The sequence below is a fragment of the Podarcis erhardii genome, assembly GCF_964252035.2.
Source record: "Podarcis erhardii genome assembly, chromosome: 1".
NCBI classification, from domain to species: Eukaryota; Metazoa; Chordata; class Lepidosauria; order Squamata; family Lacertidae; genus Podarcis; species Podarcis erhardii.
Window position 1 is genome coordinate 74684808 of NC_138497.1, and position 27255 is coordinate 74712062.

Consider the following 27255-nt stretch of genomic DNA (forward strand, 5'->3'; position numbering starts at 1 on the left):
TAAAAGGATAACCTTGAGGAAGTGGAAAAGGGCACCAGTGTTTTTCTCCAGCAGGAGCATTCTGCTGGACTGAGCTGCTTAAGCAATGTGTAAATGGAGTACAGTGTCAGTTAGTGTGGACAGCGACTATTGGTCACTGCCTCTACCCTTAAAAACATACTGAGGAGTGGGATCCCCTAAGGCAGTGCTGTAGCTAAGATGATGCTCTCCAAATGTTATTGAACTATAGCTCCTATTATCCCTGACCACTGGCCATGATTGTGGGGGCAAGTGGGAGTTCAACAACATTCAGAGACCACCACTGAGGCTGCCTGTACTCTAAGGAGAAGCCCTGAAATTAAAGTGCCTGGACATTTAAAACAGACTTAATAAATGTTATATTTTGGCTGTTGGTTTTGAAATAAAGTTGGCAAGAAAATCTGCAATTCCAGATAAATGGCATCCTGGAAATACAGGGTACTGCAACTTCCTTATCATCTTTGCACAGCAGTGCTTGATGATTCTTGGCCAGGAACAAAAAGCACTGCCTTGGCTCCCTGGTTAACATGAAGACACTGGCAGTTATCTTAAGCTGTGAATGAGACCTTTTTTTATACTTGTCCACCTCCAGGAATTTCCAGCTTTTTTAATAGAGAGAGTACAAGGCTGTACAAGAGTTGCATACTCATGGTTGGTTTATACAATCAGCAGATGGCATCATTTTAAGGCAGGCATGTTCAACCGGTCGATTGCGGGGCATCCCTGGTCGATCACGTGATCCTGAATGATGCGCCCCCCCCAAAAAAACCCTCAATGGGTAGATCACTGCCAGATTTTATATAGTGGGAGTAGATCGCAGTCTCTTGGGAGTTGGACATGTCTGATTTAAGGGTATGATGCTAGAATACTCCTTCCAGTATAAACTGGATCATGTCATGAGAGGTTCTACAAGCTTTCTCTCTCATGTACTGTACTACTAAATCCTGGCCATTGTTTAAATTGGCCGAAACCCAAGGAGCTATATAGGTTGCATGAGATCATCAAGCAACCTTTAACTAAATGGCTTCTATAGTCTGATATGCATCAAGCTGAGTTCATCATTCACGTGCAGGTGTGCAGGCTTCGACTTGCTTGGCAGTTGTTGGATCAGGAACTGCTAGCATAAATTGCTTGTTGTGTCAAGAGATTGGTTGTAACAGTGGCTGCTCTTGATAACAACTGGCACAGAATGTCACACTGGGGATTGCAATGCCTAAAGTCCTACACTGCACATCTCAGGGCACTGGTTTTCAAACTATTTTCAGAAACCTCATGGATTCCTTAATGAGAAAGATCCATTAGGATATGCAGAGAGTTTGCTCCCTGCAATTGGTCTTGCCCTGCAATGTGCAGCCAGGAGGATGTGTATTGTAGGCTGTATGCTCAGTTCACACAGAGCAATGCTGAAACTTGGTCAGTGCCCCATGTCAGTATCTAGAACATGCCCACAAATTCTCAGGGATGTTGTGGCAGTGTTGCTGAATTATCCAAAGAGAAAACACTGGAAAGTGTTTCTGATGGAAGAAAGGTAAAAAACCCCGCCTCTCATCCTGTCATACACGCACCTATTAAGATATCAACTAGAGAGGCTCCATTCTGTGTACCATCTGCTCATGAAATAAAATCTGTGTAGAAACGGGGCCGCATTATAGGCAAGCATATTTTGACTTCATTTGTACTGCATAACAGTGTGATTCCTGTTTAAATACTTCAGTGGAATTCTTTGTGCTTATCAGATACTTGATAGCACACCATTCTGTGATATTGTTTCTCCTCATGACAGCTGCTTGAGACCTCTTTGAAGGAAAGTGCATGACAAAACCTACAAATAAATCAATGGATCTGTTACATTCCAATGCTCCACATATCTGTGAATTTTGTCTACCTTCTCCTCCTGAATGGCTTTGATAGCATAGGCAAGTGGGTTCCTGTCAAAAAGGAATGCAACAGAAATGTTTGAAGAATGTGAATCTTTCTGTGCAGGGCCCCCGAAGGAGAGGTGCCTCATCAACTGAGTCAGATAGCACCCCGATATCTACTCCCATCCTGCCTAAGGAAACTAGAGCTCTCCCTAAGGGAGAACTGGGCACGCAAACGGATGATGAGGTAAAATAGCTTTTGTAGTCAAGGCTATTTGATAAAGAAGAGGAAGATGTACAGCCCATTTTCTAGAATCCAGCAACCAATGACACCATCTTGTTCACTTCCTTGGAAGCAGGGGTGTTTCTCATTAGTTATATCCAAGCCTTTCTACAAGGAATTCAGAGTAGCCATTTAGCTTCACAACAGTTGGGTGAAATAAGTTTGGCTGAGAGATAAGTGTTATGTCTGTACACACCCTGCCAAGGTTTAGGACTAAACTTCAAACCACAAATTACTGAAAAGCTTTACCCCGGCATAGGTGTCATTTGCTTGTTTGCTGCGCTGTTTGTTCTCTTGAAGCTGCCCCCAAAAGAAAACTGTTCAGCAACATAATACATTTAAAATTTTATATCCTTGGAAATTGCATATTTTGTAAGAAGGTGCATTTCAGTGGGTGGCACTTCTGTGGAAAGATGCACAGTATTGGGGTAGCACATATCATTAGGGAATTATGATTCTGGCAGTGTTACAAAACACCAAACAGGATCGGCAATTGTGCGTTTAAAAATTAGTATTGTTAACAATATTACTCTCCATTAAAAATCACAAGAGGGGCTCAGAGCATAAAACAAAACACATCAATAATAAATAATATTATCAGATACATTAAAACTCTCCCAGTACCCCCCTCCACGTAAATCTCGAAAACAGCAGTGTGATCCCGCTTCCATAATCATCCTACAGCAGAGGTGGGCACAGAACCTATTTTTCTAGAAAAAATAGCACTGTGTATGCCTTTTGCAGTCGAGATGTTGCTGAACTACAACCCCCATCACCCCTGACTATTGGCCATATGCTTGCTGGAGCTGTTGTGAGTTGTAGTTCAGCAACATATGGAAAGCCAAAGGTTCCCTACACCTGTCCTATAGCAACAGATATACTACAGACTGCTCTACCAAACATTGGGAAGTTCCAAAGGTCTTACTGTGTATGTTACTCTTAGACAATAATGTTTTATTTCTTCGTTTACTTCAAAATGTGATAAGCCAGCCCTGCTGTGTTTGAAGGCCTTCATATTCATTCTGATTGGAACCTTGAACTTCTGCCTGAAAGTCCTGGCTTGATACCACTGACTGGACCAGACAGGACTTTGATCCGATGCTGCAGGAGTTCTAACTTTTTGTGACTGGACCGGAGGAGAAAAGAGTGATCTTATTGAATGAAGGGTGTCTGGCACCAAACATGGCTTCTGTTTCAAAGTTTAAAACGATTTCAGAACTATCTTGAGGCAGTATTCTCAATTTTTCCCCTAATTGGTGGTGTGTAAAATGTCAAAGACTATCTGACTATTCAGGTTTAGCAATGAAAGTGCACAAGCTAATTGTGAGTGTGTGTGCTGGAAACTTGCTTCTACAGAAATGACTCGTTGAGAAGGTAGGCAGATTGGCATGCTCCGATTTTTGTCTTTGCAGCAATGATTAATATCTAAAGGGGGAAAAACAGCCCCACCCCACACCCCACTTCAGCACTTGAATTACTTGGTCAAAACAACTTGACAAGGGCACTCCTCTGCATATTTTAGGGATTTGGCTTCTTGCTTTCAAGGACATGGAATCAGCACTGGAGGGGTGGGGAGCAGGGCAGGGATTGGCATCAGCAGGTATCCACCAAGGTCCACATCCCAGGAAGAGGATAATCCCTGCTGCTGTTCATTCTTTACTGTTGCTGCTCACTCAGAGTGGGAGAGGAAGTCTGAGAGAACAGTGTCAAGGGTAACAAGGTGGAACAGCAGGAGCATTCTGGAGGGAGACCGTGACAAGGGGGGTGAGTGGCAAACACCGTCCTTCCTCCTCATTGCTGCTGTCACTCACCCATCTTGGTGAATGAGCAAGGCGGAGCAGCAGCTGCCACGGCTTCCTCCTTGATACTTCTATTCTGGCTCCCAGCAAGTGAGTAAGCAAGCATGCAGCAACTCCTCCTTGCCAGCCTGCTCTCCCCAGAGTGGTTAAGTGAGCCAACGTCCCACCTGCTTGCCTGCCTACTCTTGCTTGAACCCAGAAGGTCCAGATAAAGCTGAAAGGGACCCGGGTTTGAAACCATGGAGAGCTGCTGCTGGCCAGTGTAGACAATATTGAGCTAGAGCCTGGATGAAGAGCCTAAGGCCCGGGGACCAAATACAGCCTTCTGGGCCTCTTCATTTGACTCTCAGGACTCTTCCCCAGACCACCCCTTCCTTGAGTACTTTTGCCTGTCTGGAAGGCAAAAATATAGGTGTTGTGTGCCATGCTCTGCATGGCTGAAATGTAGGCTTGAGGCACATCCGTCGCTCTGCCTACTGTTGCTTCTGGCCGTATGCAGCCCCCGTTAAGTTGACCACAAGGAAATGTGGCCCTCAGCCTGAAAAGGGTTCTCCACACCTGAGCTGGAACAACCAATTTTCTGACTTGTTATAAGGCAGCTTCCTGTGCCTCTGTGAGGTGTGCACTGAAATAGCTGGATGCTCTGAGGGCATCTTGCCTTAAGGGTGCCCCTCTGCAATCTGGAGTTGGCACTGCATGGCAGGAGAAACTTTCTGCCCCAAGGGGTTTTCTAACCCTTTCTCCTGCAGCAGCTGTCACCACAGCCCAATCCTATGTCAATTTCAATGGAGTTTCATTCTAAATCAGTATGTCTAGGACTAAAGTCACTGACATTTAAAAACTGGAAGTATGGTAAACAGTAAATAATACCATCCTGCTTTGCTTCCCACCTCTTTTGACACACAGATATGAGAAATTTGAAACTAGACATATTGGCACCCTTTGGAACTCATGGTACAGTTAGCCTTGGGCCTATTTGCATGTTCATTCGTGATGCTCACGCATAGCAAGAAGCCCAACTTTGAATCTGTGAATTAACTACTTTTTACAAAGCTATTACACTTCACAGCGGGGATTACTGTGTTCCGTCTTACACGCCTGTGATGGATTTCTAAAACGCTGCATATTCAGAGGGTAGGAAGTTGCGAATGCAATTTCTTGCCAGGATGTGAACACGTGATTCTGCACAAATGTGCAATACGTTTATTCTTTCCTTGAGGCTTTCTTGCATTATCCGTCACCATAGCACACAGTCCCTTTCAGACGGGAGTAGGGAACTGTTGCTGATATCCAGCTCCCATAATCCCTGACTATATGACATAAAGGCTGGAGCTGATGGGAGCGGAATCCAGCACAAGCGGTAGGGCCACTGGTTCCTACTAAATTACCTGGCAGTAAATTTACTTATGCGTCGAAGCACTGGCACAATACTCTCACTTTAAAACGCCTCAGCCTCGAGGTGAGAGTCGACTAGCTCTAGCTTGGCGCCAGGCGCTCAGATGTTGTCCATCACAAACGTTGCCGTGGCAAAACGCAAGCATTAAGTTAGTGCAGAGCCGACCGCCCCTTCCACCTCCGCACCCATTGTTTCCTTAAACAGCTCCTGCTCCTTTAAATGCCGCGGCGCGTTCCAGCGCCTCCCTCACTCCACCGGACAAGCCCCGCCCACCCCACTGCTCTCGCCTCGCCCCCTTCCCCGCATCGGAGAATTCTCTCGCGCTTAGAGCGGTCCCGCGCACGCGCGGCGAGCGCGAGCTCTCCCACCTTCCCCACGCTCTGATTGGCTCATCCCCTTTCTGCCGGAAAGTCAACATGTCCCGCGTGTGGAGCAGCGGCCGCCGCTAAGCCCAGGCCAATCCGAACGGCTCTTACTGCGCGCGGCGCTGTCGCGTCGGCCAATGGGAGGCGGCCTTCTTTAGGGCGGCGCAGCCCCGAGTGAGTCGGAGTGAGAGGATCAGCCTGGGCGCTGCTATTGCGGGCGTGAGGAGACGCAAGGGCCGGGCCAGGTAGGTGAGTTGGGGATAGCGGGGGCTGGGCCCGGGCGAGGCGGGGCGCAGCGCGGAGCGGGCCTGTTGTGCTGCTGCTGCACACCCGGGCTGAAGGGCGGAGAGGAAGGCGAGCAGGCCCCGTTGTGCTGCCGAGGCCCGGCTGACGGGGGGAAACAGGCAGGGGAGCGGGTGGGGCAGTCCGGTCCCAGCACGGGCACCATTTTAAGGAGCGGCCTTGGCTCTGGGCGCGGCGGAGCGGCTATTAAGGCTCCGAGATGCGGCGCTTCTTCACACGGGTTGAAGATTCTTCACACGGGTTGCCGCAGGCGGATGGGAGGAGAGCCGCTTTTTTCCGCCGCCTCAGGGCGGACCCCGGGCTCATCCACACACGCGCGTATCGCTTCCTCTCGCTCCCGTACCTCTTCTCGGCCATGTGCTCTGCGATTTCTCTTCCCGTCCTGCTGTCTAAGCCACGCCGCTTTAAAAATGGCTATCTAGGAAGGTGTGCCGTGGGAAACGGGGGCGGGAGTTGCGGTGCGGGGAAGTCAGTTGGCGCCCTGTGTGCGCGCCTTATGAAAGGCTTGCCGTATAGATAAACACCGTGAAAAGCGCCCCCCTCTTTTTTTCTCCCGATGTAGGCCCTGCAGTATGTAACCTGGCAGGCCCTTGTTTTTCCTGCCAGCGCCCTCTAGTCACTGCTCCCTCTCAGCCTCCCCCCCACCCGCTGTATAGAGAACACATAGTTTTGTTCCTGCCCGAGGGTTTCTGACTGCAAGTTCTGTAACGGAAGCCATAATTTTCCTTTGTGGTTTGGCATCGCTCCTGTACTTGTAGCTCTTATTGCAGGGGCCGCACCATCTTCCAGGCTTAGAAAGATAATTGACTCGCACTTGATGCAAGTTTTGAAAGAGTCTGATAAATGCAAGACCTTGGGGACGCAAGTTTCATCATGCTGGACTGGTCAGTCAGCTCGGACAAACTTTTAAATGTAACACTTAGCTGATCAATGTGAAACTCAGTCAAAAAATATATATAAAAGAAAAGGGGGGGTTGGGTCAGTTTTAAACTTACTGCACAGAAACCCATTCCTTCAGAAATAGGTGGCATTGTGGAAGATAATATTCAGTAATGACTTGTGTACACAATAACACCATGTGGGTTGAAATCTTCCTGTAGTAGAATCTCAGCATGACTACTGTTTGTGTTCCTTAGCATACAGATTCTTTCTCCTGTTAGTTTGCAAACGTTTGCTCCTATTTACCATTGCTTCATCTTGATTCCTCCCATTTGAATACTCAGGGGATTGATAGGAGTTGAAGTCAACTGCAGCTGGATAGCCATGAGCTCCTATACATTATAAGAATTAAATCCCACTTCATGACAGATGCTCTCCAATAAGTGTGCACAAGCCCCATTAAACATTATGGAATTATATCTGAGTAAACTTAAACAGCTATCTTAGATCTTAAACCAATTTGAGGGGTTTTGTGGTACAGTCAAGCAGTATATAGATGTTATGAAATAAAATATGGAGTCAGGCCATTTAGTTTGTTTTGCACATTTATTTCTAACTAATTGGCTGTAGCTCTTCAGGGTTTCAGATGGGATATTCCCAGCTCCACCTGGAAATTCTGATAGTTGATTTTGGGACCTTCTGGGTGCAAAGCAGATGTTCTACAACCGAACTGCAGTCCTTCTCTGGTTCATATGAATAGTAATAATTAGTAGTAGTATGTATGTATTCAGTGTATATCCTGCCCTTCCTCCCAGAGGAGCCCAGTCTACAAGACTTGATGAAACAAGATGCAAATCTTGTAGTTTTATTGTGGTTGCATTAATTATAACAAATAATCCACTTTTGGAAGGCTCCCAAAATATAGACACTTACCAGCAGTTTTCTTTAATTATTTTCGACTGACAGTGTAGACGGTCTCTTAAAATGCTCTTGCTTCTTAGGTATAATTCTTTGCATACTTGACTGGCTTTTTAATAAGTATGTACTATTGTAACTGATGGGGCAAGGAAGAAAAGAAAGAACTGTCAGTCCTTTGTTGAAAACCAAATTAATATTGGTTGGAAACTAAATTATATTTTGCTTACAACTTGCTGTCAGTTACTCTTTGAGATAAAGTGGCTAATTTTGTTGCATAGCAGTAAAGACAGGTGTAAGTTTACATCTTCCGCTAAACATGTGCATATGATCCTTAAAAGGCCTAGTTCAAACAAGCCTTTGTTGGCTACAAATTCCGCTAGGGACATTGCAGAAAATCTGTCTCAGTTCTACACGTTTACAAAAGTAATTCTGAAATGAGTAAGCAAATGAAATTAGTAGATTTCAGGAATCTTGTTGATCACCATGTTGTTGGTTGGTGGTATTCAGGACAGTTACTGTGAAGGACTATGGCACTTACATAACATTAAATATAACTTGATTCCCTTTGAGGACTGAGTTGTGTTCAGGTTTTCCATGAGTAGAACTCCCACCATAAGATGATCCCATCAGAGGAGGGAGTGGAAGCAATTCCTGCCAATACTTCCATTCCTCTGTACCACCTGAATATTCTGCAGAAGGTTGGGGGCCCCTCCAAAACATGGTGGGAAGTGTTGTGAGGAGCTGGAGGAAGAAGGTCCCATCTGTAAATGGAAAGAGCCCTTCCATTCACAGTAGGACAATTCACTACACAACATGTTTTGTTTGTGGGTCTGCTTTATAAAAGGTTTGAAATATGGTCATGTTGACTGATATCTAATTTAATATACATTATAACCATAATCCTACAGATTTCTGGCAATTCAGCTTGCTGAAATACTTCTGCAAGTGTTTTTGGAATTTGTTGACTGTTGCTGTTGGTGAAAACATGCTTATAAAAGCATTGTGTTCTACCTCACATGACTGAGAATTTGGTGTTAATACACATTGTCACTTACATTTTTCTTTAAACTACTTTGTGTAGTTTTAATGTTATTCTATGGATATTTTATTTATTGTATTTATTTTTATTATTTATTGCATTTTATGTCCCATCTTTTTGTCCAAGGAGCTCAAGGTGGCCTACATGGTTCTCCCCGCTCCTCAAACAATTCCCGCAACAACCCACTGAGCTGTAGTGACTAGCCCACAGTCACCCAGTGAGCTTCATGACATAGTGGGGATTTGAACCCTAGTCTCATGGGTCCTAGTCCAACACTCTATAATCACTATAACACACTGGCTGTCAGTGTGGATAATGATGGGGGAAAATCAAAGTAGAATTTAGCATTCCATCTATGAAACAATCTATTGCTGACTGAATTGGTCAAACTTTGTCTTATTATTTGATAGCAACTTCACGTAAAGTGCCTTTATTTTTAAATATGTCCCATATATTGACCATTCAGTAAACTTTAATTCAACTACCTTTGCAGGCTACATATCTTTAGAGGTTGCTTATAAGTTGTGATTATGGTTAAATATTCTGATGTTTGTCTTCTGGGCTTCTAAGTGGTACTTCTAATATTTTATATCTTTGAAGTAGGTATTTTGCTCTGTTACAGAGGTCATAACTACGTGTTGCACATGACACAGGACTGCTGCCAAAAATTGCAGCCCCATATCAAGTTCTTCTCTCCCCGCCATCCTTCATCCATATCCCATTTAATGCAGTCATTACATTGTCTGTCACCTCCCCACCCTCCCAGCTAATGCCAGTAACATGCAAGGCAGGAACTCAGAGTATTATATTGTCACAACATGGAATAAATTATCCTAAATGGGAAGACAGGGAGAACCTGAAAGAGAGGACTCTTTCAGCAGCCTCATATTGGGTGTAAAGTATAGTTTTAGTATTGTTGCAGTAACTGTTGCTCCGATCACTCCTGCATGTTTAGCTGTTTTCTTAATCTTTCTGACCATAAATCAGAAATACTTCATCTTAAATTTAAGAAACAGTGAGCTGGCCCAGATTTGCGATGAATAGCTTTTTCCCAAATGAGTGGCTCTTTCAGATTTTTGCTCTTACCTGCTTTTCAGTTTGTCATGTGATCTTGTGGGCAGAAGTAGGTAAGAAACTACAAAAGTAGGTAAGATTCTACAAGTAGTAATCTGGGTGATTTGCAGTAGATTTTTAAGAGTTTCTTTGTCAACAATAGCAACAACTTAAATCTCCACCATATTTATCATTGTTAAACCTTGCTAAAATGTAACCAAAATATATTTTGGAGAGTTTTGATATTGTGTATCAGAGGTGGAGAAACACTTTTTTTCTCATGGAACATTGATTCACAGGAAAGAAACAAACAAAAAAAAGAGCCAGAGTCCAGGGTGTTTCCTCCCTCCAGGCTCCCTTCCTGTGCAGCACCACCAAGGCTTCAGCAGAATCACTTTTCAGCCATTACACACTGTGCACATGAACTCTTTTAAAAGGGGTGGGTGGGTGTTATGCCACTGTCCAGCAGAAGCACCCAACCAGTTGCTTTCCTTGCAGAGCTTTCACTTGGGAAGGGCTGTTCTTTCTCTCCCTCTCTCTCTCTCTCTCTCTCTCTCTCTGTGTGTGTAAAAAGATAACACTATTGCCAGACAATGAACAAGTAAGAGACAATAGTTTTCCATTTCTGCTGTAGAAAATCCAGCTGTGAGAAGAGGAAGCCTCCCTCCTTCCCTGTAGGCTCCTTACACTAGCTGTAGACTGTCTTCCTGCACTCGTCTTGAACAAGCTGGTAACAGATCTGTGAGGCCTTTTTGGCTCTCTCTAACTTTGACCAGCATCATGCCAGCCTGCCTTCGTTCTCTGAGCAAGACTGCTGCAGCTCCATGTGGGCTTTTACTTCTTTTACTTCCACTTCACCTGTCATGATTCCGAGTATTTTCCCTCTGGGGTGACTCCCTACCCCAGCAAGGTGACAGTTGCCCTGTATGTGCTTTCCAGCCCTTTCCTCCTTGTTCTGGCCTACATGCATCCTTTGCCAGAGCCATATATTGTGGCTACTGCAAAGATACTTCCCATAAGTTCTGATCCTTAGTGTCCCCGTCCCCCCACATTTTTTCAGGAAACAAAATTTGGATGAAATTGCACACTGGTTTGTCTTAAATTCAGAGTGGAGCAAAGGGAAGAGCATGAGTCTGATACTCATGCTTGTAATGCCAAAATATGGTTTGATGCTGACCTGCTACAATATGACATCCAAGTCACTTAACTGTAGTCATATGGACAATTTTCTAAAACCACGCTCCAGAGTATGTATGAGTATACTTTCTGGGTATATATGAATTGACCACCCACTTGTCAGTTCTGATGTCATGACATCTTCAGCTGATGAACTGTTCAATTCTGTCTACATAGAATTCTGCCAATGCATAACAGAATTCCCTACCTGTCAGCTGCCATCACCGACCCAATAGGGCAGAGTTTTCCAAACTGTGTGTCGTGACACATTAGTGTGTTGGCTGCAGTGTATAGATGTGTCATGCTAAGACTCTTATAAGGGGTTAGTTTAACCTCTGGTTTGCTAATAAAACTGAATTACTGTGTCATGAAATGATATGTGTCTGAAATGTGTGTCACCAACATGAAAAGTTTGAAAAACTCTGCAATAGAGTGATACCAGTTGATTGACAGATGGGTGTGGTTTTGGGGAGATAGCCTCTCAGACTAAGATTGACTTGCATGCCAAAGGTTCCCCATACGTGCCTGTGGCCTAGGCCATGACCCTCAAATGCATAACAATGACAATACTGCTTCCTTGCCTGGATGGAGGCATGTGTTTGTATAGAAACCCCCAACTTCTGTGTAGTTGGAGTGTATCCCTACCGTACAAAGCAAGAGTTGCACCCATTATTTCACTCACTTTTGCTTCTGATCCTGCCCACAGGAGTAATTTCTTGAGTTTCTCTCTTCAACACTTGCAAATGATTCGTTTTATTTATTTATTTACAAGGAAAAAAATTCGAGGGAGGAATGAAAAGCATGCTTAAGCACAAGTTCTTAAAGTTACATTTCTTAGAATGCAGTTAAGAGCAGCAACTCCTTGCAGATGTCAGTATAGAGATATTTGATCTATATACATTACAAAAGTAATAGAGAATAGAGGGCAACTCTGCTATGTACAATGATGCATTTATTCAAGCTCTAAGTTCATTTAAGCTTTTTTCAAAAATTGTGATTGGCTAAATAAGTTCTACCTCTAGTCTTGCAAAAATGAAATATATGAACTATAACGTAGGGATTTTAGTTTATGCTACTGTTGTTTGGATGTTTGTTAATGAAGGGGGAAAAACCATATATTTTACACATTCTAGGATTGACTTTTAGTCTGCTAAGCCCAATTCAATAGGCTTTCAGTGGAAAATAACAGAAATGTATTTCAACTTCTAAAAGCAAGTCCATTCCATAATACAAGATGGTTGAAACCATTTTTAAATGTGATTCAGAAGTGGTTTATGCTGTAATTGGCTATTAGTAAAAATAATATACAAAAATAATACTATTCCATGAAAGTTGCTTTGGAAACGTATCAGCATACTTTTAAATTCTTTGTATTGTCTTACAGGTGGATAAAAGATCTCGCAGATGGCAGATAACAGGTAGGTTCTGAAAAGTCCTGAAAATTATGGGTCTTTAAGAATTAGTGGCAAACGTTTTGCGGTGTTTTCGGCACAACCACTATGCAAATGGGGAGTTCCCTGTACTTGAGAAAATCTTTCACTGGACTTAATAAAACATGTTTTCTATACCGATTTTCTTTGGTTAAGACGTGGTCCCTTTAATGAGTCAGGAGATGATGACCATTTATTAAGTTTATATCCTGCCTTTCTTCCCAGAGGAGCACTGCAAATGACAAAACAGCAAAACAACACAATTGAAAAGCATTAAACATTTCTGAAAATATATAATTGAAAATGTTTGTGCTTTTTTTTTCTTCTAATCTGTGTGAAATTGGTAGGTCTGTGTAGCCCCGTTACTGGGTCATGTTGTGTCAGGGAGTGATGGTCAGTTTATGGTGCATTGTACATTCTTGATACCCTTAAAACATAGAACATGTGGGTCCTTCCTACTAAGGGTTTTTTTTTTTTGTTCTTAGTTACCCATGGGAAGCTTACTGAGAATTTTTAGAACCTGTGCTTCAAATTGTGTACTAGCGTTATAGCCAAACTACTATTCACAAAGCAAGAGAGGAAGAATAGGTCCTGAAACAGTAGTGGTCCAACTTCTTGGCAGGTGTATAAAAATCCAACTGAAAATATAAGAGTGCAACTCCAGGGTACAGTACAGTTAAATATGCAATTCCTCATGTTTTATGATGTGTTTCCTTCTGGTCTTAATTAGAAATGTGAAGGCCGGTGGGAAGGGGTGTGGCTTTGAGCTATGGAATGGAATGCAGTCCTGCACTGGAGTGGCAGGCGGAGCTCATTCTGTCTTAGGTAGGCACACTAGGTTTCGTTGCTCCTGCCCTGGCATGCCACAAACTCCTGATTTGTCTGTCTCTTGAGGCATCCATACTGTGTGCCATAGGAGCCAACTCCTAAGGAGCAAGATCCCTTCAGCCCCCTCAGTAAAATATTTGAGGGGCATTGCTATTCAAATGATGTATGTGAGCCACATCCAGTTTTAGAAACTTTGATATATAAGCTAGGTGCCAAATAGCTCTTTAAATCAGGGTTACAGTTTAATTTTCTCCAATTGCCTTTTCAAGTTGGAAATTTAGAAATAGTGATTCCTAACCAATGAAATTCTCCTGGCAAGCTGTTTGGAAATATGTGTCATGGGAATCTTTCCACACACACCTAGAATGCAGTATAATTCACCTAACAGCATCTTTAGCCTTTATCCTGTGTACAATCTTGGCAAAAGTAATGGAAAATTGAAAATCTGATTTATTTTTAAGTGCCTATTGTACAAGTTCATTTGAGTGTCAAAACTGCCAACAAGAAATTGATATCTTTACTAATTTTTAAAATACCAGTTTACATTGGGTTGGATCCAGAACTTATCCTGTCATGAATAGAAGGGCAGCCCTTTGGAACAATGGACTACAGAGGAAAGGAGGAATCATTAAAAGTTCTGCTTTTTAGTCCTTCTCCCAACCACTCAGTTTGAGTGGCATTCCAGTGAGCATTACCCTGGATCCACCCCATTTACCAAAGCTTACTTGATTTAAGTTATATTATATTATGCAAATATCTCTCAAATATGTTTTTGCAGTAAAACAGAAGATGCTGCCTCAGATTCTGTGGAAGCTGCTAAAGGTACCGGTGATAAAAAAGGTAACTGATTAAAATACTATGTTTCAAAAGTATGTTAAAATGCAGAATGAGTGTGTGGTTAGGGTTTCCAGAGATTGTTTTTATCCCTTTAAAAGCTCTGAAGGTGAGAGAAATTATGCTGCTGCTGTGCATCCTATCCTGGTTTTTGTGTATAGCTCCTTCCTGCACCTCTTCCTGATTGGGTAAAAGTTATGTTTTAGTGGACAGAGATGGCAGAACAGCAGGAGCTGTGACCACTGTCTTAAAGGGTATGCCAAGAACTTCCTTGTGCCTTCTGTTATGTTGCATATACATCAAAGGTCTAAATCAGAAGGTTCTTGAAGACTGCTCGCCAGGTTTGCACATTTTCTCTGGAATTCATATCTTTTCAGGAACTCAGATAATATCTTCATATTTGGGCAACTAGTTGATGCTGGGTATGAATAGGGATGGTTCTTTAATCCTGGCCCCAGAGTAAGAAATCTGTTTTGATTACATGTTCTGTTTTGTGCACTGGGCCTTCGGGGATAGAATTGCTTAAAATTCCAAAGAAATGCAGCTTAAGTTGCTGGGGACAATAAGGGAACTTGAATGAATGGGTAGCTTTTGACCTGTACTTTGTACCTCTGAAGAACTTTTCTTCAATGTCATCTTATTTCCATCATCCACAGCTTTTGTAATTTGAACGTCTTCTATTTCCAGATAGATTCATTGTTCCTTTGGGAGCACAATACCCTATCTAAGAATTCCCTGGTTTGAATTTTATGTGGAAATGATGCCAAAATAAATGCCTAATAAAATTATACCGTTACAGTGAGATTTGTTTAAACTCTTCTTTTACAGAAAAGTTAGCAGACCAGGTAATGCAGAATCCACAAGTCTTGGCAGCTTTACAGGAGCGACTTGATAATGCACCTCACACTCCTTCCAGCTACATTGAAACGTAAGAATGAGAAACACCACTTGTCACAAGTAAAAGATTCACTGGTCCAAAAATGCACTTGCCACTATTAGGTACATTTGTTAATTTGATTTGGCAAGCTCAGCCTGAGGTTAAGGAAAGCCTCCAGCCTTAGAGAGGGACAGGAAATTTCTCTGAATTCTGGAGATACTTGGAAAGTAGTGAAAATCTTATTAGGTGGAGGAAGCTAGATGCTGCTGCTATGTAAATTCTAAATAATTTTGTTCCTAGCTTACCAAAAGCAGTAAAAAGAAGAATTGATGCCTTGAAACAGCTTCAGGTGAAATGTGCCCATATAGAAGCTAAATTTTATGAAGAAGTTCATGATTTAGAGCGAAAATATGCAGCCCTGTACCAGCCTCTCTTTGATAAGGTAAGGCATGTAAATTTCCTTGCAGTCTTAACTAATATTAGTGGAACTATGCTTCATCTTCCTGTAATTGTAACAGCTCCTATCATTGCGAGGGGGCTAAAACTGGGTTGTTCTTTGCACTGTGTGGTTGCTATTTTATTCCTGTCATCTATATCATGAGAACTTGCATATAGCTATCCGAAGTGTTCTCAAAGCCCGACTACTTAGGTGTGTGTTTAGCATGTGTTGACAAAAGGGAGGTGAGAACAATAGGCAGAGTGGTCCCTCTAAGACAGCTGCTAGATATATAAAACTAATGTTCCTGCTGTTAGTAGCCTTTACCTAAAGCAATAACTATATTAGGGCTTTACTGTTAAGTCTTAATTCTATAATTAATTATTTTGGCATTTAGAATACTGGTATTCATTTATGGTATAGTTATTCAGGATTCTTCTGATCCTGGTCAATTTCATGTTTGAACTGTTCAGCAGCTACACAGCTGTAATCTGCACTTCATTTTCTCTTTTTAGGCATTATAGTGTATTTAGTTTTTGTTCAGCTAAAGTAACTGTTTTCTTTTTACTTTAATTTACAATGTTCAAAGGATATTTGTTGCCCTGTACCTTGGTTAGAGTATCTAAAATACCAGAAACCTAAGTCACTCTCAGATATTGTTTGATGATAAAGTCATTTGGGTGTTAGATTTAAAAAAATGAAGCATATTCCTAATACTTCTGAGATAGTAGTTTATACAGTTCCTTAACTCATTTGAGCATACAATGGGAACCACCATTGTTGATCCATTTTCCACAGCACTCTCCAGTGCTCTTGGATAACCTTAGTATGTTCTAACTTGTCTACAATTTTTATACTAATTACACAGAGAAGGGATTTTATCACTGGTGGTGCTGAACCCACAGAGGCAGAAGCAGAATGGCACAGTGAAAATGAGGAGGAAGAAAAACTTGCCGTAAGTAGAATTTGCTTCTGAACACAATTACTAAAATAATTTAAGCTGTGATGTGTAATATTTCTAGTAAACTCTTCAGAAAACCTAATGAAGTGATCTAATTAAAATAAATACCTGTCCTAGCAGAGCACATCATGAGCTTGAGTTACCAAGATATTTAGCAGTTTTTCTCTTTCTATAGCTGCATATAATAGCTGCATGCCTAATGAAATTGGCCAGGAACCTGCTTTGATCTAGTCATTTGCACTGTTCGTAACCTGTTGACAGCCTCTTCTGCTAATGGGTTCCATTCCAGTGCTACAGTAACACCCAGGATGAGAAAAAGCAGGCATTTTTTTGCATGTCTGTTATCTTCGTTTTGGGGACATGTCATTATTGATCTATTTTATTTTTGTCTTTCCTGCCTGCTTTTCAGCAAAAGGTTCAGGACGGGTTACAGCAACTCAAAAGCAATAGTTTTATTCAACACATTTTAGGGAGGATACAAAAAGATAGGCTACTTGATGCACCTGTGTTGTAAGGGAGCTTCACATTCTTAGGATCATCACTGAGAAAGCCCTCTCACAAGCTACTGCTGCCAGAACCTGTGAGATTGGTGGATCTGCGAGAGGGCCTCCTCCAGTGATCTTAATCTCTGAACTGCTCTAAAAGGGAAATATTCCCCTATTTTTTATTACTGTGTCTGCATGCCTCCTGAAATTCTCCCAGTTGAGTTACAAAGTATGAAAGAGTTCAGGTTTGGAAACCTTAGTGCTTTATTACTGTATAGTGGGTAGGGGGCATTCTGGAGAGTAAGAAAATGAAAATGTGTCCTTGTTAAACTATTTTTAGATGCTGTTTTTGTTTTTTTAAAATTAGAGACTAATTTACTTTTGCATACGCTGGAACTCTCCAGAATGTGGAGAAACCATTGCCTCATTTTTTTTAGGGCAAGTGTGCCGGGGGTGGGGTGTCATTTTGTTTCCAAACTGATAGGCGCAAAACCACCCAAGGTTATATTTTCGCCCATCATAGCATTTAACAAATAATAATAAACAAAATACACAGTCACAGTACATACATTTTAATGATATATATTGAGAAGATATACAAATTTACTTAAATCTTCTCAGAATCCATAAATCACCATGTGTTAATGAGATACAATGTATGGCCCAAGCTGTTTACTTGTGTAATAAAGCAATACCAATCTGTGTTAAAATTGCTATTTTTGCCTCTTATAGCCCTTAGCTTCACAACCACCCAAGTTTTGTTTTAGATGCAAATACTTTTTATAATGACAATGTTTCTGCATTAAGAACATTAAAAGAACACCTAGGAAATGGGGCATTTGCATTTTACAAACAACTTTGAATTTATTTGTTGACTAGCTTCTGGCCAAAACCTTTAAAGAAGTTTCTCTCTTTTCTGTTATTAGGGAGATGTGAAAAATAAAGTAGTAATAGAAGAAAAAGAAGCAGGAGCAGCTGAAGAGACAAATCCCAAAGGAATCCCAGATTTTTGGTTCACAATATTTAGAAATGTAGATATGCTGAGTGAATTAGTACAGGTAATGCCTATAAAAAGGATGTTTGTTAATTAGTGTTTTTACATGTCATGCTGTCTCAATTCAAATACCAACTGATAATGATAAATACGAACAGGAAAGGGATCTGTGACAGATTTGCCTGCAAATAAGTATTAATGAACATGTGTTCTGGTTCACTCATCACATTAAAATAGTATTGCTCATGCTGCTCAGAAGTCCTCACTTCACTTGTCTCCTCGCTGCAACAGACCATAAGCTTTGACTTGTACTGTTGTCCAAACCTGCTTTCATGGGTTTGGACTACAAAACAAGTCTAGGCTTGTTCCAGCATGTCAAGAGTCAGAAAGCAGCAAAACGGACTTTGGGGCAGCCTGCATCAGCACATGTATGTGTGAGCCCAGGCCACTGTCATGCTGTTTCTTAGAATTTTACTGGGCTTTTCTAATTACTTTACAACTTGCAGATTTCAGTAAGCTACTTCTGTCCCTGTTTTGGCCTTTTCTTGATTTACCTTCTCCTTATTTGCTGTCTCGGTGTTGTCCAAAAATTGGGGTCTCGTATCTCTCCTCTTAAATTAGTGCACACCTAATCGTATATCCCTCTTGACCTTCTGAGATACATTTATTATTGAGTCAACTGTATTGGGAGTGGGGGGGTTAGTGTGTTAGTAAATATATAGAGTTGGCTGAAGAACTATCTGAAGCAGAAACAGTTAACTTGAAACTGAAGATGTTATCTAAGTAAACTTGAGAACTAGCATTGGAGGCATTTGACTCTTTATGAGATGCCAGCCATTTCTTTCATCTTAATCATAGCTTTACCATTTTTGTTTAGGAATATGATGAGCCAATTTTGAAGCACCTGCAGGATATCAAAGTAAAATTTTCTGAGCCAGGACAGCCTATGGTTAGTATGATTTAACTTCTAAGAATTTAATATGATTTAACTTGTGAGGGGCATGGTATCCATTAATAGTTTGAGTGTGGAGGATTTCCATTTTTATCTTATTGTATCAAGTTTCACTTTAGAAGATGAACTTCTCAGCTGTATATCCCACTGGGGACTTCTTTATTAGATCAGGCATTAAAAACTACAGTTATAATAGCACCACCTACTGATAATTAATGAAACAATGTTTTAAAATAATATGAGCTTGTACTTGAATTAGGTCTTTTATTAATCCTTTATTGAAGCATGTTTCTTATATTGATATAAACTAAAACAAAAACTTTACCAGCAAAGAAACAAAATAAACAAAAATGGAGCAGGGAAGGAAAATAGGGAGAGATGTTGGTCAGTGTTCATAGGTTTTGCTCATTTTCAATCTACGCAAGTATCATAAGCAAAATAACTGAACTCGGCAAGGGATAGAGTTCAGTATAGGTTTGGTAATCATTTATGTAAACTTAAGATGTGCCGCTAATTCATGTATGGTGAGTGAGTATAGGTTTCTTCTGCCATTGGTGGGTTGTTGGGACTGTATGTTAGTTTTCCTTTGTTGCAAAATGTTACATGCAACAACCAACAAAGTGAAACTAATCCATTTCTGCTGTCCTGGGGAAAGGTCCCAAAAAATAGGAGGATCCTTTTGTTCTGCTTCAAGGACCAAGTTAATACAATGACTCAAGAATTGAAAAACTAGACAGAACCACTTAATATGTGTTAAGAAGTCTTCTGTATCATTGCTTCCCCATCAAGGAAGATATTCTTAACATATTTGAACTAGTTTTAAACAACCTCCACAGAGCAAGGGAAGATGCAGATCTTTCCTAGTACCTCATTTAGAATGTTAATGGCATTAATTAGTGAATTAGGTTCTCTGGGAGCTGTTTCTGTTGGGCTGCATGCAGTGAAAGTAGCTAAAAATATATATTGCTTAGTGGGCCACTTCAGAGAAACTATTCAGTAGTCTACTGCTCTTAGTGAAAAGTTTTGCCCAGTAAATAGAGTTTTATACTGTATCGATCTAATAGAAGCACTTGGAGGAAGTTGTGCTCAGTAGCATTACATGGCTTCACCTTCAGAGAGTTGACCCCACATTATTAACAACCTCAGCTTTGATTTTCCTTGGAAAAGTTTTAAGTTGGTTACACTGCTCAGTCTTCTGTTAGTATCTTACATGCTGGGTTTGCATTTTACTTCTATTTATATGTTAAAGGATTAGAATTACCTTTTTAAGAGGGTGGGAGAAGCTTTATCTGCTCTCTAGTGAGAACTAGCTCTAGTAATATAAACAGAAATCAGTGGCTGGAATAACTATTCATATGGCATCCTGTTGTTCCTGGAAGTACTCCAAGCTTTTGACTTCACTTGGCACATAAGAGCAGTTTGCCACTAGAAAACTAAGCAATATGTGAGAGTTCTGCTAGAACATATTTAAGCTTCTGTTCTTTGAATGCGCTGTAGTGAAGCTTTTATTCATATTGTGGTTACTTAAGTAAAGTTGTAATTCTCTCCTGGTTGTCAGACCTGAAATAAGATAATTGATTTTGGATTATTTTTCACCAAAGGTTTTGCAGTTTCATGCTTTTCTTGAACAAGTTAGCAGTTAACTGCTCCTTGTGAATGAGCACCTGCACAGCAAACTGCCTCTGGCTCACATGGGGGTGTTTGCCCTCCATTTTTCTTGTAGCTTGGAAATGTTAGCAAATTATTATGACAGTGGCAAGAAGGTGGAATAGATAACAACAGTACAAGCTAATGAGGGAAATGCCTGGTGACTAGTTCTGAAATATTTCTTCACTTGAGCAATATATAATCAAATAATTCATTTGAAGATGTTTTCAAATGCTTTGACTCATTCTCTAAACCATTTTTTTTGGGGGGGGGGATCTGATACTCTGCTGTTCTTACCTGCCCTGCCATTGCTGCTGACTAAAGCAATAGATAACACTTGTGCTTTTAGATATGAGTGTAGGATGTTTATGTCATTGTCCCCCAACCAACGTTAAAGGTTGTAGCCAACTGGTGTTCCTCCACTGACTGAAGCCTGGTGGAGTGAGCAATGTGACCTTTGGCAATTCCACACATCCTATCCCCCCTTCCCCCCAAAAAATGGAGTCAGGGGAGGTAGCACAGGGGAATTGTTAAAGATGGCATTAATCCCTATTCCACTCACAGAAGGCTCTTTGGTCCAGCAGAGGCTTTTATCAGCTGAGGGACATCAGTTGGATACAGCTTTAAATGTTTGTACAGTGGTGCCTCGAAAGACGAAATTAATCCGTTCCGCGAGTCTCTTCGTCTTGCGGTTTTTTCGTCTTGCGAAGCACGGCTATTAGCGGCTTAGCGGCTTAGAAAAGGGGGGGGGACTCGCAAGAACTCGCCCGACGTTTCGTCTTGCAAAGCAAGCCCATAGGGAAATTCGTCTTGCGAAGCACCTCAAAAGACAGAAAACCCTTTCGTCTAGAGAGTTTTTTGTCTTGCGAGGCATTCGTCTTGCGGGGCACCACTGTATTCAACTGTCATAGTTTGAGCTGCCACTATGCTGGTTCTTGTTTGCCCTGTATGTGTGCATATCTGCTTGTGAATTAAGTGTGCACTGTATTACGATTAGCCTTTAAGCTTTGTTTGAAAAGCAAAAAAATAAAAAAGCAGAACTTTGTACATAAGGTTGAAGTACTGTGAATAGCTGTAATACAAAACCTGTCAGGAAAACATATAGCACGCTAATTGTTCCAAATTATTTATTGTGTTTGTTTTTCTTATTCATGTTTTATTACATTTTAATAGAACAGTGTAAAATGAGACTGTTATAATGTAGGATCTGAACTTTTATTTTTGTAAAGGGTGCATTGCCAATACAAATATTGTTTACTAATAACACTTTTATCACCTTCTGTCTGCCAAAAATAGTTGAGAGCTTTACAACAATAATGGATCTCTTTTAGTCTTTCACATTAGAGTTCTACTTCGAGCCCAATGACTATTTTACTAATTCGATTCTGACAAAAACCTACAAGATGAAGTCAGAGCCAGATAAGACGGATCCCTTTTCATTTGAAGGCCCTGAAATTGTTGACTGTGAGGGGTAAGAAAATATTCTTGAACATTTTTGAGCTTCTAGTCTGAAGTTTAAGGTACTATTATAAATATATGTGGTCAAAATATAAAATGATATAAAATATAAAATGTTATGAATGAATGTAGCATATTGGATCAGCAATCACAGAACTATTGCCAGTAGTACAAGTGAAAAGGATCGGGGGGGTGGGTCTTAGAGGACCATAAGTTTAACATGAGTCAACAATGTGATGCAACAGCAAAAACAAGCTGTTTTTCTGCCTTGGTCAGACCACACCTGGAGTCCTATGTCCAGTTCTGGATCCCACAGTTTAAGATGGAAGTTAACAAGCTGGAATACGTGCAGAGGAGGGTGGTCAGGATGATAAAGGGCCTAGAAACCAAACCTTACGAGGGACGGTTGAAGGAACTGGGTATGTTTAGCCCGGTAAAAAGGATACTGAGAAGAGATGGGATATCCAGTATCTTCAGATATCTAAAGGGCTGTCACATGGAGATGGAGCAAGCTTGTTTTCTCCTGCTTCATAGGCTAGCACCCAAACCAATGGATTTACCGTATTTTTCACCCCATAGGACGCACTGCCCCATAGGACGCACCTAGATTTTTTGGGGGGGAAATAAAGAAAAAAAAATTATTTCCCCCCCCCCAGGCGCGGGGGAAGCCCAAGCTTCCCCCGACCCCAACCCCCAGAACAGGCTGCTGCCTGCAAGCCTTGTGGGCTCGGCGGGACCTCCCGCCGGGCGCGCAAGGCTTGCGGACATCTGCCCGAAGCACGGGGTGTGCTCCGCAGCGCGCCCCGTGCTTTGGGCTGCAGGCTGCCGCCCCAAGCCTTGCGCGCCCAGCGCAACCTCCCGCCAGGCAGGCAAGGCTTGCGGAAGGCTTCAGTGAAAGCCTGCATCCGCCCCATAGGACGCACACACATTTCCCCTTCATTTTCGGTCCTATAGGGCGAAAAATACGGTAAGTTAAAAGAAAGGCCGGGATGGATTTACAGCTGTGTGAGTGGTTCGCATGGACTGGATGCTGAACCAAGGGGTCACCTTCTCAAAGGGAGGTGCCAGGTTTTGGGAAGTAGGTGTGAGGTTCTGACAAGGTCCTAGAGTCCTTCCTCCTCCTTTCCTCTTCCCAAAGTCCCATAAGCGCCTGTCCAGCTTTGAGATGGAGATAGCAGGGCTCTTGGACCGTGCCAGAGCCTCGTGCCTCCCTGCCAAAGCCCTGTGCCTCTCTTACCTGACTTTGAGAATACAGTGCGAGGGCTGGGCATCATGTTTTGGCCTTGAATAGGGGGCCATAGTACCCAAGTCCACCACTGAGATAAGAGATTCCTACTAAACATTGGAAAGAACATTCTTGACACTAAGAGCTGTTCAACAGTGGAACGGACTCTCTCAGGAGCTGGTGGACTCTTGTTCCTTGGAGAGTTTTAAGCAGAGGTTGGATGGCCATTGGTCATATATCTCATAGTTGAGATTCCTGCATCACAGGAGGTTGGACTAGATGACCCACGGAGTACCTTCCAACTCTACAGTTCTATGGCTCTTTGATTAAAGTATTAAATTAAACCTGGATCCATGGTTGTCTTAGATGAGCAGAAAGGCATTTCTCCCCTCACTCCAGTGCCCATGTTGGTAGGGGGAGGGACCAGGGAAACCCCATGTGGGGAACAGACTTCCCCTCATCTGTCTCTGGATCCACCCAACTAGCTTTAATTTTGGGGATTCTGACCATTTTTTAAAAATCCATCAACTACTAGAGTTTACAGGCAGGGCACAATGCAGTGAAAAATCGCAGTTCCACCTGCCATATCTTCTTGTTCTAGTTGCAGACTTTAGGGAAAGGGGATGAAAGGTGCAGGGAGGTCACTTTCCCACAAGCAGAACTTTAGGAGCTATTGCACTCAAATAGGTTCATGTATTGGAATATTATGTTACACAGTGTAGACGAACTCTAGCAGCAGTGCTAAAGAAAACTGCCGTTATCCTTACAGGACTTGACCACTGGCTTGAAAAGCTACCAGATGTTCAATGTGACACTCTCCTTTTTAAATGTCACTCACATATAAATTCTTCATCTCCAGATGTACTATTGATTGGAAGAAAGGAAAAAATGTTACAGTTAAAACAATAAAGAAGAAACAAAAACACAAGGGCCGAGGCACAGTTAGAACAATTACTAAACAAGTACCCAATGACTCATTTTTTAACTTCTTCAGTCCAATAAAAGGTAAGTTTGGTTAAATTTCATCTGTTCCTATTTAGGAATACTCATATTTATTTTAGCTAGCTATTTCCATATAACAAGCATGGAGCAAATAAACAAAGAATAGCAGTCTGTTAAGGCTGTTATTAGTTTTGTAAAAACTTTAGTATCAGGAGCCTGAGTATGTTCTAAGACAGTTTGTGGACCCCTTTAAAAGTGGGGTCCTGCAACAAAATGTGCCCCCTCTGTGTCCCCCAGCTATAGCCAGCCTCTAGCAGGAGCTCTGTAGGTTTCATAGAGGATGCCATTTCTCTTTTTTATATGAAAGCTGAATCAAAATGGCTATTGCCATTAAGATACCACCGATGATGCTTTCTGAACACTTATTTGCAAGAGGTTTTTCTGGAAGTGGTGGGGTTATCCATACAGTTGGTGATCAAGACTTTGAAAAGTAATTTGAAAATCCTCCCTTACCTACCTTTCATAGGTTGGCTTTTTTAAACAAGGAATTAGCTCTTGACTCCTCATAGAGGGTTCTCTTCCTGCCTCAGTCTCTTCCAGTTACAGTCGTATCTCGGCTCCCGAAACCTTCCTGCTGTCACTCATAAATCAGCGACATACATCTAAAATAGTTTAGGCTTCCAGCACATCTTATCTTGAAACATGTTACACACCACAAATTCAGCTACAGTTATGAGCTGCCTTATTTTAGCTGCCTGAAAAAGGTATAATGTTGTTTAAATATTGCATACATGTTCCAGTTTTTACCACATGAGGGCTGTAGAGTTCTAAATCCAAATAACTGCATGGAAGATTAAAATTGATTTAATAGCCTGTGGTGATTAGGCTGCAGAGTTGACAACAGGGCATTCTGTGACTTGAAAAAAAGCAATTATTATTAAAAATGCATCAGGATATCATTGCTCATAATGGCTTCAAGGGGATTTTATAGGTTTCTTTCTTTCTAGGAGAGCCCATCTTTCTTTAGCAAACAAAAACTGAAATATATTAACTTTTGCACTGCTCTTGTCTTGAGAACCCGTGTGTCATTGTTCAGTTTTTAAAAACCAAACCACAACATGATGCCAACTTTTTCTTGCATATGCTGCTCATCAAAATATTAAAATGATCTCTTTCTTTGCATATCACAAAGTTCTGATTAGAAGGCTTGTCCATCCGTTCTGTGGGTGGGCATAGAGAGAAAGCCAATTGTAAATTTAAAAAGGAGTTTCTGGCTAGTTCAGCTGAACTTCTCTTTTCAGAATGTTCTAAATTCTGGAACACTCATGCATGCTTTGGGCAGGAAATAAGGATGGGGCTTCATAGACCCTGTCTTTTTCAGAGCTTGTTTTGCTATTGATGTCCCTTGAACCGCCAAACTGCTCTTTGAATCACTATGTTCAGAAGCAACATTTTGAAGGGCAAAGTGGAAGGTAGCACTCAAGTGGTGGCTTTTTCTCTCTTGAAGCAGGAGATTGGTAACTCTGCAGTGCATGGTGCTCTCCAGATGTTTTGGGCTACAAGTCACGTCCGTCCTGGTCAAACATGGCCAAGAGTCAGGGATGGTGGCAGCTGTAGTTCAGCACCATCTAGAGGGCATCATGCTATCTTTCCTAGTGCAGCAGCAGCAGCAGCATAAGAGCCAAGAGGATCATACTACTGTCTCATGCAGCCTTTCTCAATCTCAGGTCCCCAGATATTGTTGGACTACAACTCCTATGATTTCTAGCCATTCTGTTTAGCAGTCAGGGACAGTGGGAGTTGTAGTTCAAGAACATCTGATGGCCCAAGGTTAAGAAAGGCTGGTCTAGTAACTATTCATACAAGCACAGGAGGGTTAAAAAGAAGTGGGGAAGTCTGTGTGAATTGATGCTAGGATCCAATGCAGTCATGTTGGTTCATGCATTCATTCTTCCATGTAGTTGCAACAAGAGGTATGAGCTATATGGGGGCAATTATAAGGCTTATCATAGGGACAAGACCTAGATTTGAAATTCAGTTTTTATCTTCTGGATCAATGTGTTACTATGTGGCTGGATCAGAGTGATAGTGATTGCATTTTAACTTTTGTATTATAGAAGGTATTTTGAATTCCCATTATTTGAGGTAAATGTGGGCCTTGGGGTGAATAACTTTCCTTTCTGATGTTGTAAACATTCATCCTGTGTGGGTTTCAGTTGCAAAGCTGCATCTTTTGTGTTGAAACATGGCAGGGTGTGTTTTGCAAACTTCATTTTTACCTGTCCAATTTTTCTCACATGCTCTTTTTGGCCCTAAGCTGTTGACCCAAGAGACAAATAAAAGGACCTATTTGAAAGGATAAGCTTTGAAAATGGAGTCCTAGTTCTCCATTAGCAAAGACACCCAGAGAAAGCTAAGGATATTTCTTGCTCCATCTACACATAGCAATAGCATTCACACTAGAACCTGCAGCAGGGTTGGGTTTTTAAACAGTTTAGACTGACTTCTTGTCTTTTTGTAGTTTCAGGAGATGGAGAATCACTGGTAAGTTAATTTTAATATTTTTATAGTCGGTTCCAGCCTTACCATTAAACATGTTAAGGTAGACTCTTTTCTGGCAACAGACTTCAAAGGATAGCAAATAATCAGTTACTTAATATGGGTTGGATCCTGAGATAGAGTTGTGGATTTCTGCTCAAAACAGGTCTTCCCAGCCTCCTGTCTCTCCTTCAAAAGCTCCTCCTTGGGGTTGAGGGACCTTCCAGAATGGAGTTTGGTGGGACATTGTGGCGGGAGAAATTGCAACAAGACTGGGAAAATTTTGTGGGGCTTTCTTGCATTTGCAGGAAGTGCCTTTCTATTCATGTATAACTTTTATCTGTGGCAGTGTACAATTTTATCGGCATCAGTTGTGGTCTTGAGCCATCTTGTGTTTTGTTGAGTCCTGTACTTAAACTCTAGTCACTGTTTTTGGACTGCAGGTCCCACCCCCTTTGTGGAACTGCATACCCAATTCTTTTATTAGTAGTGCAAACAGTTTTCAGTAATAAACAGGAATAAATTTTATTATTTATTTATTTATTATTTATTTATTTATT

General features: G+C 41.6%; 1 protein-coding gene across 2 annotated transcripts in view; it reads left to right on the top strand.

The window, feature by feature from the left end:
• Positions 1-5806: 5806 nt before the first annotated feature.
• The window catches only part of NAP1L4 (nucleosome assembly protein 1 like 4), a 34286-nt gene continuing 12837 nt past the window's right edge, over positions 5807-27255 (top strand). For both annotated transcript variants that reach the window (XM_081841703.1, XM_081841702.1), the window contains exons 1-11: positions 5807-5965; positions 12473-12506; positions 14125-14186; positions 15009-15108; positions 15358-15499; positions 16362-16448; positions 17866-17997; positions 18811-18882; positions 21864-22003; positions 24075-24220; positions 26679-26701. In XM_081841703.1, coding sequence (XP_081697829.1) covers positions 12493-12506; positions 14125-14186; positions 15009-15108; positions 15358-15499; positions 16362-16448; positions 17866-17997; positions 18811-18882; positions 21864-22003; positions 24075-24220; positions 26679-26701 — 918 coding nt within the window. In that variant the 5' untranslated portion in view covers positions 5807-5965; positions 12473-12492. The remainder of the gene's footprint in view (positions 5966-12472; positions 12507-14124; positions 14187-15008; positions 15109-15357; positions 15500-16361; positions 16449-17865; positions 17998-18810; positions 18883-21863; positions 22004-24074; positions 24221-26678; positions 26702-27255) is intronic.